Source organism: Sminthopsis crassicaudata, chromosome 2 (genome assembly GCF_048593235.1).
Source record: "Sminthopsis crassicaudata isolate SCR6 chromosome 2, ASM4859323v1, whole genome shotgun sequence".
NCBI classification, from domain to species: domain Eukaryota; kingdom Metazoa; phylum Chordata; class Mammalia; order Dasyuromorphia; family Dasyuridae; genus Sminthopsis; species Sminthopsis crassicaudata.
In genome coordinates this window covers 33,986,345-33,998,890 of record NC_133618.1, presented here as the reverse complement: position 1 = coordinate 33,998,890, position 12,546 = coordinate 33,986,345, and the positions used below count along the sequence as shown (strand labels likewise).

General features: G+C 47.7%; 1 protein-coding gene across 2 annotated transcripts in view; it reads left to right on the top strand.

The window, feature by feature from the left end:
- The first annotated feature begins 435 nt into the window (after positions 1–435).
- The window catches only part of CHMP3 (charged multivesicular body protein 3), a 37,223-nt gene continuing 25,112 nt past the window's right edge, over positions 436–12,546 (top strand). The window contains exons 1-2 of one of the 2 annotated variants that reach the window (XM_074285671.1): positions 436–684; positions 8,389–8,449. In XM_074285671.1, coding sequence (XP_074141772.1) covers positions 640–684; positions 8,389–8,449 — 106 coding nt within the window. In that variant the 5' untranslated portion in view covers positions 436–639. The remainder of the gene's footprint in view (positions 685–8,388; positions 8,450–12,546) is intronic. The other variant, XM_074285672.1, reaches the window with a different exon arrangement.

The window sequence follows — 12,546 nt, the reverse complement described above, 5'->3', positions numbered from 1 at the left end:
AGCAATTTACAAGTATTATCTTCTTTGATTCCCACAACAATCCTGGGAAATAGATGCTAATTTTTTTCCAGTTTACAGGTCAAGATATAATAGCCCCTAATCGTTAGGTGGTTGTGGAGCGACAGTTAACTACCGGCTATTGGGATAAAAGGTCCCGTATCTTTTTGCATTTTCATGCGTTCGGTAGATCATGCACTACAGTGGAATTGGCCTCCTGGCATATCTGGATTATGCAGGAAATTGCAAACCAAAGGTGTAACTTTCACTCCGAGGTTTAACCACAGCCGGGCCGGGGAGAGCTGGTCCCAGCACAGCCGTCCCCGTGGAAGCGGGCGCGCGCTCGGAGCCCTAGTGCTGCCGGGTACTTTCCGGCGCGCTCGCAGTCCGCCCTTTACCCAATCCCACAGCTCGGCGGCGCGCCCGCGCGGACGCAGAACGATTCGTGGGTTCCCCAGAAAGCCCGGGTACGGCCCCGCCCCTTGGCTACACGTCGCCCGGTGCGCCTGCGCCCAGCCTTTGCCGCCGCCGCCGCCGCTTCCTTCTGGACCTGGCTTTTCGGCCCCGTCTCGGGGGCCCCGCCCAGGCGGCCGCGGCGCCGGTGACCCGAAGGCGGAAGGACCCGGAATCCTATGATTCGCAATGGGGCTCTTCGGCAAGACGCAAGAGAAACCTCCCAAGGAGCTGGTAAGAGGGGCGGCGGGGGTTAGACCCACTCCTCCGCCTCGGGGGCGGCCCGGCCGGGCCAGTGCGGCCGGAGGCCGAAGGGGCCAGCGGAGGGGGCTTCGAGGCGCTTCCTCTGCCGCGAAGGAGCGATCCCGGGCGGCTCCAGGCGGAGCGAAGTCATTTCCCCTCACGTTTCGCCTCGCGCCCCTGGCCTCGAGCTCCTGTCCGCCCTGTTTCCCTCCGAATTGGTATGGCCCAACCCACCCTCAGCCCCCTCAGGCAAGGAGCCCCGGAGTGGCTCGAGGCGGGGCCCGGGAGAGGGCGGGGCCTGGGGAGGGGGTCTGAATGGGTGCAAGGTCTGAGCAGGGCGGGGCCTTAGGGGACGGGGGTCTGAATGGGTGGGGACCAAATGAATGGGGCGGAGCCTGAGAGCTCCTTGAGCTGAGGGTGGGCTGTGGGAGACGCTTAGGGGAAAGGCTTAGGTGGGCAGGGCAAAAAGGAGCCTGCGGGCGGGTTCTGGATCCTCCCGGCATCCTGGGCCTTGGGTGCCCTTGACGCCATCCTCATCTCACAGGTGAAGAAACTGAGCCAGCCCCGCTGGCTTGCCCCGGACTCGGCAGCTGCTAAGTGATTCGAGGCCGGACTGCCTCTGCCAGCCTCAGTTTCCTCATCTGTGGGAGGCTGTGAGAGCGCCCCTCACTGTGCATCGGCTGGGCACGCGCCTGGTTCTCCTAACCCCAGCCTCCGGGCGAGTGCCTGTTCCCTAGTCTGAGGCTCGTGGCGTTTTAATGCCCAGAGGGAGGCCAGGGCCTCCAGCCTGACAGATGTCCCGTGGCTCCCTGCCCCTTCCTCGGCCCTGGAACCCACAGGACCTAAGTCCTTCCCCTGGTCCAGCCCGGCTTCTCTGCATTTGCTCTCCTTGGAGGGGAGCGTGCTGCCCGCCCTGGGCCCTTGGTGAGCTCTCGAGCTCCCTGGGCGCTCCTGTCCAGCCAGGATGCTTGCATTAATGCCTGCTGGGAGGTTTGCAAAGGCAGGCCCTGGCCTCCTCAGCCGGCCCTGCAGGCTCGGGACACTGCGGGGCCCTCCTGGACCGATCAGAGAATAGGGTGGCCTGCCCAGAGAGTGTCTGAGGCAGGATTCTCACCCTGGCCCTCCCACCTCTGTGCTTTCTGAACAGGCGTCGGATGGCTCCGTGGAATAGAACCACTGCCGGGCCGGAAGCCTCTCTTACCCGGTGGATGGGCAGGAAAGGCCCGGGGCTTGCTTGCTTTCAGTTGTAGGTTTTCCTGCCCTTGCTGGCCCCTGCTCCCCTTCTGGGTCTGTCCATTGGTTGGCTGTTCTTTAAAATCTGCTGGATTCCCATCCGGGTCACGGCTAACCACGCCCTGAACTCTGTGCCGCCCTCCCTCGTGACCTCTGCCCCCATTGGACTTTTTGATCTCTTTTAGGATCTCAGCCCCAGCTCAGTGCGGAGTCTTATAGTTTTTAGGCCGCTTCTCTCTGGTCCTCGTTACTCTTGTAGGAGTCACGCCTCCCAACAGCCCTTCCCCCACCTGCCCAGGGACCCCCAGGATCCAGCATCAAGGCCTTTGGCCGCTCCAGTGAGATCTTGGCCGGCACTTTCCTTTTGGCTGTCTAGAACAGCTGGCGCATCTCCCATCTTGGAGGGGCCTTTGTTTGCCACTTGGCCCATATCCATCACTTCCGCTTCTTAATTTCATGATGTCCTTTCAGACCTAGCTTAAATGGTCCTTAGGAGGCTTTCCTGGTCCCCAAGCAAAGGCAGAGCGTGTGCGGGCTCTGCTTCCGCCCTGGTCGTCTCGCTTGTGCGGCTCACACGGGAGCTCCTTGAGGGCAGGCTCTTTACCACCAGGGCTTAGCGCTGTGCGGACTTGTCCGTGTGCTAGGCCCGGGTTTGGTGCCCAGGCAGTATTAGAGCTCGGGATCAGCCCCTGGCAAAACTGGCTCCTCCGGTTCAGCCCCGAGATGGGAGAGCTGATCTCATCATTCACCTCTTCCGAGACTGCACTCTGCAGAGAAGGGCCTGTCCCTGCGCTTGTTGCAGGAAGATTCCCTCGGGAAGCCCGGTGCAGGACAAAAGAGGAGCTCTTAAAAAGGAGCCTGGCTCGTCCGCGAGGAGGCGACTTCATCATGGGCAAAAACCGACCTGGGCCCAAACAGGCGGTGAATGGGAGCAAGTCCGTGCAGCTCAGGGTGCACTGGTGGAAAACCTCCTCCGAGGGGCGCTCCCGCCTAGGTGTGGGAAGAGATCCATCTGGGGAGAAGGCCTAATGCACACACCTCGTGTTCCCGCTTAAAACCACACCAAGACTTTTGGGACACCCTCTGCAATGGGAAAGATCGAGAGTTGCAAACAAAGGGAGAAAAAACATGGCATTTACTGTACAGTCAAGGAATACTTCCTACAAGGGATACTCCCTATGAGGTTTGGTAGGAATACAACGGGCTGAGTGTTAGGGGAAATAAGGCAAATATGAATAAGTACAACCTAAATCAGCATCATAGGAATTCAGAGATGTCGGGGTGATCTGGTCAAATACGGGGATGAGGTCACAATGTATGTAACTGGGTCTTGCAGAAAAGTTAAAACAGAGGTTTTCTCCCTGGCCTGCCTAAAATGGCCACTCTGGATAGAGGACTGGACTGGGAAAGCAAAAAGAGATGAGTTAGAATCATCCCATTTTACCAGCTGCAGGACCCTGGTCACACTAACCTCTCCCAGCTCCAGTTTCTTTATAAAGTAGGAAGAACCCTGACCTCTATTCTGAGGGTCGTGTCAAATACAAAGAAGGCATTTTGCAAAAGCTTAAAGAGCTATACACTTATGGCTAGTGATAAGTTCTAGGATCTTTATTGTTCTATTGAATAGGAAGATTGGGAAGTTTGCTTTAAAGCCAGAGGCGTGAGGAATAGAAATGGCTAGAATCTCTATACCATGTTTGTCAGCAGACAGTTAATGGGAAATGGTAGGTGAACAGAATAGTTTGAATAGGGAAAAGGAAGGACTTATGGGGGGATGCCTAGTGATTTTGTTTGGCTGTCACAGTAAATAGCTTATATCAAGAAGATTATGTGATGATAAACCATGATGGGCTTGGTTCTTTTCAACAATGAGGTGATGGGGGCTAATCCAATAGACTTGTGAGGGAGAGAGCCATCTGCCTCCAGAAAGAGGATTGTGGGGACTTAATGTGGATCTCAGCCTAGTATTTTCACCTCTTTTTGTTGTAGTTGTTTCCTTGCTTTTTTTTTTTTTTTCTTTCTCATTTTTTCCTTTTTGATCTGGGTTCTCTTGTGCAGCATGAAAAATGTGGAAATACATATAGAAGAATTGCACATGTTTAACTTAGATTGAAATTACTTGCTGTCTAGGGAAGGGGGAGAGAGAAAAATTTGGAGCACAGGGTTTTGCAAAAGTGAATCTTGAAAACTCTGTGTGTATTTTGAAAATAAAAAGCATTAAAAAAAAAAAGAAAAGGCTATTATAAGAAATAGAGTGAATGACTTAGTAGAATAGTTCTGGAGATTTAAAGGGAAGGATGACAAGGTGACATGTCAAAATTTGGAAGGGCTTTAGTGTCTTGAGTTTGGAAATTATTTAGTTAGGACTCATCAAAATTTTTAAGTTAGGAAGTTGTAGAATTCAGTGAACATTGATTAAGGGCCTCTGTGGTGCACTGTACTAGGCACAAAGATGAAAAGAGACATTAGCCTGCCTTCCCTCAAGGAAGGAGTCCAGGAGGGCAGATACAACGCTCCATGTTACATGTGATTAGGAGAGGATCAACCATCACTCATGCTGGAGAAGAGATGAGGGAGCACTCTGGGGGACTTCTCAGGAAGGAAGGCCTTGCATTGGGAGATTTGGGGGAAGGACTGTTCTGGGTATGGGCGCTGCGTGTGCAAGAGCCAGGAGGTAGAACAGGGCCGTGCAGTTTCAGAGAATGGTGTTTTAGCTTGAAAGTAGGATACAGGAAGGGGAATAACAGGCCTAGTTAAGTGGTGCAAATGGGAGGGACTGTCCCTAGCCTTCTCAAGAACCTTAAATCTTCTGGAAAGATAGAACCTATATACAAAAAAGTAGGCAGCAGGGGGCGGGAAGTAGGGGGAAGCCTGCGAGAGATGATAAGGGAATTTGGCCACTGATCAGTTGTGGAGGATGGGGGTGGGGGCGGATGATGGATTTGGTTTTGAGGTGATGGTAGGATCTCCCAAGCCATGACTGTGCAGTTAGTCTATGGAAGCATCAGGCCCATGAGGGGACAGACCCCCTCTAAGGTCACCATCAAGGAGCTTATGACCTACAAAGGGCCTACACACACACAAACACACACACACACACACACACACACGTTCCTTCAACAGAGCTCACATGGTGTGCCAAGCCTGGCACTAAAAGTCTGTGCCCTAAAAGTCTGTGGATCAAGTGCCTGCCTGGAGTCAAAAAGGCCTGAGTTCAAGTCCGGCCTCACATATTTGGCTATGTAGCCTAGGCAAGTCATTTAAACCCTCTGAGCCTGTTTCCTCATCTGTAAAGTGGGGGTAAGAACTGAGCTTTTCTTCCAGGGCTGTTGAGAGGATTCAATGAGATGGTATATATCAAGTGCTGTGTAAATCCCTCTTGCCCCTTCCAGTCCACTGCCTGATAAGGCCCAAACTCAAAAATCAATATCCCTTACCTCAGACTTGCCCTGGAAACTTTTAAAATGGAGAAGGATGTGCACAGAGGTTGGAGATGCCAGTGTTTGTTCAGGAAGCAGAGACCTCATTTTTGTCAGAACCCACAGTTTCCTCAACTGGAAAATGGGCTGCAGAAGAAAATTCTGAATCACTCCAGCATTTCTGCCAAGAAATCCTCAAATGGGGTTACGACCGAAGCTACTAAGCAATAGTTGTGGGGAGAACATTATGAGCTAAAACTGGAAAGACAGGCTGGGGTCCAGCTGGGGGCCACACGGAATACTGAGTGAGGGAGTCTGGATTTGAGCCGTGCAATAGAGAGAGGTCCTGGAGAATTTGGGGCTCAGCTCTCGGAGGCTGGGTGAGGGGAGCCCTTGGGGGCACTGGTGGGCAGGCCACAGAGGGAGGGCTGTCAGAGGGTTGGTCTTGAGGTGTGTGTGACAATTAGTGAAGTCAGGCCTGGAAAGAGAGGGGATCGGGATCCCTGGGTCTCCCTATGGATCTGTCGTGTTCTTCCTGCACATGGTACAGTGTGAATGCTCATTGTTGGTCCTAGTGGCTCTAGATGTCTGTTAAAGTGGATTGTGAATAGTTAAGAGTTCTCTTCATGAAGAGCCTGGCCCAGCCCCAAGTGAGAGGGGGGGACGATGGGAGCCGACTGGCCACCACAGTGGGCCAGTGGGGAAGGTCCTTTCCCGGCCAAGCTCACCCGGCACTGCACTTCGGCAGTCCCTGCTGTCCAAGGGCCTCTGGTAACATTTGGGCCAAGAATCATGAGAAGTCTGAAACGCGGCTCCTCTCTTTCATCAGTGCATCCGGCCTTCTTCCTTTGTCCAAGGGAGCCAGCCTTCCCCAGGAGCCTCTCCTCATCTGGACCAGACCAGGCCGACACTGCTGGGAGCGGCCTTCTGGAGAGTTTGCACAGCCGTGGTTTTCCTGCCTGTGCTGGCTCTGGGGTCCTCATTTGTGGGTGTCTTCTCCTTTCTTCCTGTTGGCGGTTTCATGCGACACCATAGTATCCATTAGACTCTTGCAATTCCTCGGGGGACATCTGCTTTCCATTTCTGTGCTACCACAAAAGGCTCTAGATGTGACTATTTTGGAATAGAAGGACCGTTCTTTTTTTCTTTTTTACAACTGTCTTCTTGAGTCATTTGTAGCCATTTTTCCAGGGTAGTTCCAAATTGCTTTCCAGACTGAATGAGGGGTGGGAGATTTGCTGAAACCTTTGCTGTCTGCTGAGCTGAGAATATAGGCAGCTGGGCACAGCAGGTGGCATTCTGGCCTGCTCTGGAGTTGGGAAGACCTGAGTTCAAATCCAATCTCAGCCCCTTAGTGGCAATTTACTTAACCTGTTTGACTCAGTTTCCTTATCTGTAAATGAGCCAGAGAAGGAATTGGCAGATCGCTGCAGCATCTCTGCCAGGAAAACCCCCAGTGGAGTCCCGGAGAGTCAGACAGAGTTGAACAATAGCTATGAGCTGGTGATGAAATACTGAAAGAGCCATCGTCCAAATTGCAAATGCAACACAAATAGGGCCATGGTGGGCAGGAGTCTGTGCAGAGAAGGGGGGACAGGGAGATGTGGAGGGCCGAGGGAGAGGCTCTAGGCTGGGGAGAACATGGCAAAATCTCTGTTAACTGATGACTAAAGAACCATCCTTTACATCAGAAAGCCTGGCGCTGAGTGGCAGTTCTGCCACCAGCCACTTGTTTAGCCACTCAGCCTCTTTGAACCTCGGTTTACTCATCTGTAACATGGGGGACTGGGTGGACTAGGTAACTTAGAGTATTCCTTCATGCCAAGCCCAAGATGGCCTGGTCTTTAAAAAGGAACAGTTTTTCAGGATCAAGTCAAAGTATTATGTTTGGGCTAAGTTTCTCTTTTATCCATTTTAGGTTTTGTGCCTATCAAGTGAATAAAAAAGAAGGTTGATTGTTATTAAAGATTTAACTTTGTTTTTTGTTTTTTAATTAATTTTACAATTATAACATTTTTTGACAGTACATATGCATAGGTAATTTTTTATAACATTATCCCTTGTACTCCCTTCTGTTCCGAATTTTTCCCCTCCTGCCCTCCACCCCCTCCCCTAGATGGCAGGCATTCCCATACATATTAAATATCTTATAGTATATCCTAGGTACAATATATATGGGCAGAACCGAATTTTGTTGTTGTTGCAAAGGAAGAATTGTATTTGGAAGGTAGAAATAATCTGGGGAGAAAAACAAAAAATGCTCACAGTTTACACCCATTTCCCAGTGTTCCTTCTCTGGGTGTAGCTGATTCTGTCCATCATTGATCAATTGGAACTGGATTAGATCTCTTTGTTGAAGTTATCCACTTCCATCAGAATACATCCTCATACAGTATTGTTGTTGAAGTGTATAATGATCTCCCAGTTCTGCTCATTTCACTCAGCATCAGTTGATTTAAGTCTCTCCAAGCCTCTCTGTATTCCTCCTGCTGATCATTTCTTACAGAACAATAATATTCCATAACCTTCAGATATCATAATTTACCCAACCATTCTCCAATTGATGGACATCCATTCATTTTCCAGTTTCTAGCCAATATAAAAAGGGCTGCCACAAACATTTTGGCACATACAGGTCCCTTTCCTTTCTTTAGTATTTCCTTGGGGTATAAGCCCAGTAGTAGCACTGCTGAGTCAAAGGGTATGCATAGTTTGATAACTTTTTGGGCATAATTCCAGATTGCTCTCCAGAATGGCTGGATTCTTTCACAACTCCACCAATAATGTATTAGTGTCCCAGTTTTCCCACATCCCCTCCAACATTCATCATTATTTGTTCCTGTCCTCTTAGCCAATCTGAGAGGTGTGTAGTGGTATCTCAGAGTTGTCTTAATTAAAGCCTTAACTTTGAAAATAGACTCGTGTATGTGCTGCCCACAGGGTCAACTTCATGCAAAATAATTTAAGTGTTCATATTCTGTGTTTAAAAGTGAATGATTTGCCTAGAGTTAGCATCTCATGGTAGTTTTTTTCCCCCCTTTAGGTCAATGAATGGTCGTTGAAGATCAGAAAAGAAATGAGAGTAGTTGACAGGCAAATAAGAGGTAAATGATCTTACCCTTTTATATATTCTTTACCTTGATTAATGTTCTTTCTTTTGATATAATAATAACATAACAAAACTTCCTTGTGCAGATTTGGGGGATGTATTTTGATAACTTTTCTTGTTTATTTTATGATGAATATTAGAAGAATAAAGAAATAATTGGGACAAGCTTTGAATTTTGTCTAAGGGATAAAAAGAGGGAAAAACTTAACTTTGTAAAGAAGTAAGTCTCTTGTAAAATTTAAATGAAAAAATTTTATACATAGGAGTAGAAAAAATACCAGACACTTATTTGTACCTAAATTATTTATTATAAATAGCTTGGTTATAATTTGAGGATATTATGTTCTCAGTAGAGGAGATTTGAAGTATCGACCTAAAATGAAGAGTGACAGTGATGGTCTCACAGACTTTTGGAGATGGAACCCCTTCCTTCACTCAATAAGCCTCTGGGCCATCCCAGGGGGACCCTCCTCAGGCAGCCAGAACTGCTTCTGGACGGGCTCTGTGAGGAAGTTCTTCTTGACATCAGTACCCATTTTACCTCTTAGCTTTATCCCTATTCCCATTACCCGGGAAGGGATGGCCAATAGGAACCAGACAGAACAAGTGTAATCCCTCCTCCCAGGACAGCCCTTCATACTTGAAGGCCGATAACACATTTGCGTGGTGAAACATTCTTTTGTCTCCCGATCATTATCCTTCTTGCACTGCTGTGCCCAGTCCTGAATGCAGTTTTGCAGAGGTCTGACTGGGCAGCCCTCAGAGGGACTCTCCCTTTCTTCCAGGAGCTAATGCTCCTTCTTGAGCTCAGGGTGACATTGTGTGCTTTGGCCGCCACATTATACTGCACACTTACAGAGTTTGTAGCTGGCTAAAAGAACAATACAAATTGTTGTTGGGCCTCCCCTATCTTGCACTTATGACTTGTGATGGTAAAAAATGTTGGGATAAAAAAATGGCTTGAATAATTAGGCAAGATATTCCTCATGTCCCCTTAAAAACACTGAAACAAGGAATGGATGTGGACAGGAGTTGGAAATGTGCTTTGGATCAGGAGTATCCTTTTACCAGAGGGAAGCCACCTATTAAAAGTATAATTAGAATAAGATGATTTTCAAATACTATTTACAAAAAAAGCTTAGTTACCCTAAAATCTGTTAATAATTAGAATATTGTATGTATTCTTGACCATGACACGAGAATGGATTTATTGTACTGTACTATACTATACTATACTATACTATACTATACTATACTATACTATACTATACTATACTATAAAGACAGAACTGCTTGGATAAAATCCTCAAATGTTGCATCCTCCTCTACATATAAAAATAAAATTGTACATGGTGTTAATGCTAGGGTGCTATGTAATAGGTAACATGGTATCAGTGATGGAATCTTTCTGGTCCTCCAAAAATATTCCCACATGAATCTCTAAGAGACCTCAGTTTCCTCACCGGTCATATTGCTCACAATACCTGCTTCACACAGCTGTTTTGAAGAAAGTTTTTCTGTAAATCTTAAAGCAGTGTATAATAAAGGTTGATAAAGAAATCAAAGAATAATAACATTGGTAAGTAAAAGTACCAATCCACAGCATAATAGATTCTTAAAAGAAAAAATTCTGACAGTGTTTAAATTGATCTTCAAGGTCAGTATTCCTTAGTATGTTCACTTGAATAGAGACAGAAGATAAAAATCCCATACATCTAAAATAAGGGTAACCATATTACTATCTTAAGGATTTCAGACATTAGGAGCATGTGAATTTGGGAACAGAAGGTAGTCCGTTTTGGCCAGAATGTAGAATGTCTGAGCGTGATTAACATGAGGTTAGACTGGAGAGAAGGAGCTGAAAGTCTGTCCGTGATGCTGGAAGCAGTGGGGTGAATACAGATGGGTGCTTCTTACTGGTGCCCTTCCTAATCTGGAGTGGCCATGGTCCTAGTACCTACCTATCTCCCAGCACACAGCAGGCACTGGTAGACTGCTTAATCCGTTGTCCATTTATCGATGCTGACCTGTTTGTACTCCCACTTAACCCTTATAAAGCAAGGAGACCAGTTTTCCTTTGTGACTTGTGGAAGCCAAGAAGCCGCTGGGATGGTAGCAGGGAAAAGGTACAGTGGGTTCACATTGTAGGAGCGGTCCTTTCAGAGAAGGCTGAATTGGCTAAGCTCCCGCAAAGAGAAAAAGCCCATTGCTATAGCTGAGAAGGAACGTGGGCAGGTGATCTTGGAATTGTGGTGATCCAGATTTCAGGGTTTTTCCTGAGGCCTCCAGCCAGTTGTATCCACCAGCCATACAAAAGAACTGAATTCGTTTTTTTCTGACCTTTCTAGTCTTAGTCGGCTCCAGAGCAACAAAACCCTTCTTGAGTCCTGTTACTGCCCCAAATTCATGGGCATTGGGGTAGAATATAGGAAATGGAGCTAACCTAAGGTAGAAGGACACAAAGGAAGTCGATCCAGACAGACTAACTTGTGACTGTAAAGTAAGGATACCAGGTTTTATTTTGTCATAAGTATGACCTGAGATTCTCGTGAGCTATGTATGCCATTGGAGCACAAACGCCTACAGGGCCAGCTAGGCCAGGAAAGCTTCCCTGCTTAGACTGTATCAGGAGGAGTTCACCAGTTAGCCAACACGTGGTGAGAAGCTACACTGTTCTAGGAGCCACGGGTGTGCTTGGAAAGAATGAAACAAACCCTGTTCCCAGTGAGCTCGCAGTGTGTGTGAATGTAAGAATAACTAGACTAGATACAGAATAAACAAATGATACTTTGGAAGTGCTGGCACTTATTTGGGATGTGGCCAAGGCAAGAGCATGGAGACTGGAGATGAAGTTATGTGAGAAGAAGGTGAGAAGTACATTTTGATTGAATTGTAGAGTTGGGGGGGAGGGGCTGAAGTAGGTCAGGGTAAGAAGCTGGCTTGGGCCTCAGGTGATTCTGGCTCTTCTTCCTCCTTAGGAGCAATCTTGCCCACTTGCATTTCAGGCTCAGCGTCAGGACCTGTTCTCCATAAGGAACCCTTGTTGTGCTCACCTGGTCCAGCTCAGCTCGCTGCAGACTGCTGTTGGGGCCAGCCCAAGTTTGAGCCCGCTCTGGCAGCTTCCTTCCCCGTTCTTCTCCTTCTCCACTCTCCTCCTGCCCTCCGCTTTCCTCCCTTTCCCCTAGCTTCCCAGCTCTTCATCATGTTTGACCTTTCTCTAATTTCACGAAAGCTCCTCAAGAATTACTGTTCAGTCGTTCCCAACTCTTCATGACCCCATTCAGATTTTCTTGGCAGAGATAGTGGAGCGGTTTGCTATTTCTCTCTCCAGCTCATTTTACAGTTGAGGAAATTGAAGCAAACAGGATTAAGGTCACAGAGCTTGTGAGTGTCTGGGGTCAGGTTTAAACTCAGGGAGATGAGTCTTCCTGATTCTAGGCCTGGCACTCTATCCACTGAGCCATCTAGCTGCCTTCCTCAAGAGTAGGGGCCATTTTGTTTTAGTCTGTTTGTATCCCCAGCACAATGCCCAGCACAGAGTAAGTGGCTAATAAAGTTTTCATTACCTAAATAACTATTTAAACAAAGAATAAAAGACATGTTGGTGTTGGCTAGTAGGGAATTGTGGATGCCCAAAGTACAAACCCAAAAGAAGAGAATGGTAACTCTGAAAGGTCTACAAACAATTTCAAGAAAACACAACTTGGCCACTGGCCAACTGGAATTCCTAGAAGAAATCAAGCAAGAGTCTAACAAGCATCTTATGACTAAAGAGAGAACTCTAGAGGAAACACTTGGAAGGAGAATGAACACCTTGGAGCAAAATCTAGAAGCCTGATGCAAGTGACAGGTTCTCTCAAGATTTGAATGAACTAAATAGAAGTTAATAACTCTATGAGACAACAAGAAATATTAAAACCCAAAAGACCCCTCTTTCCTCACCAAACAAACAAACCCCAGAAGAAAAGATAAGCCATTCTCAAAAAAAATGACCTGAAAAACAGGTTGGGCAAAGGGAGGTGTGGGGGAGAGGGAACAGGGAGTGAGGAAGAAAGGGAAAGAGAGAGAGAGGAAGAGAGAGAAAGAGAGGAG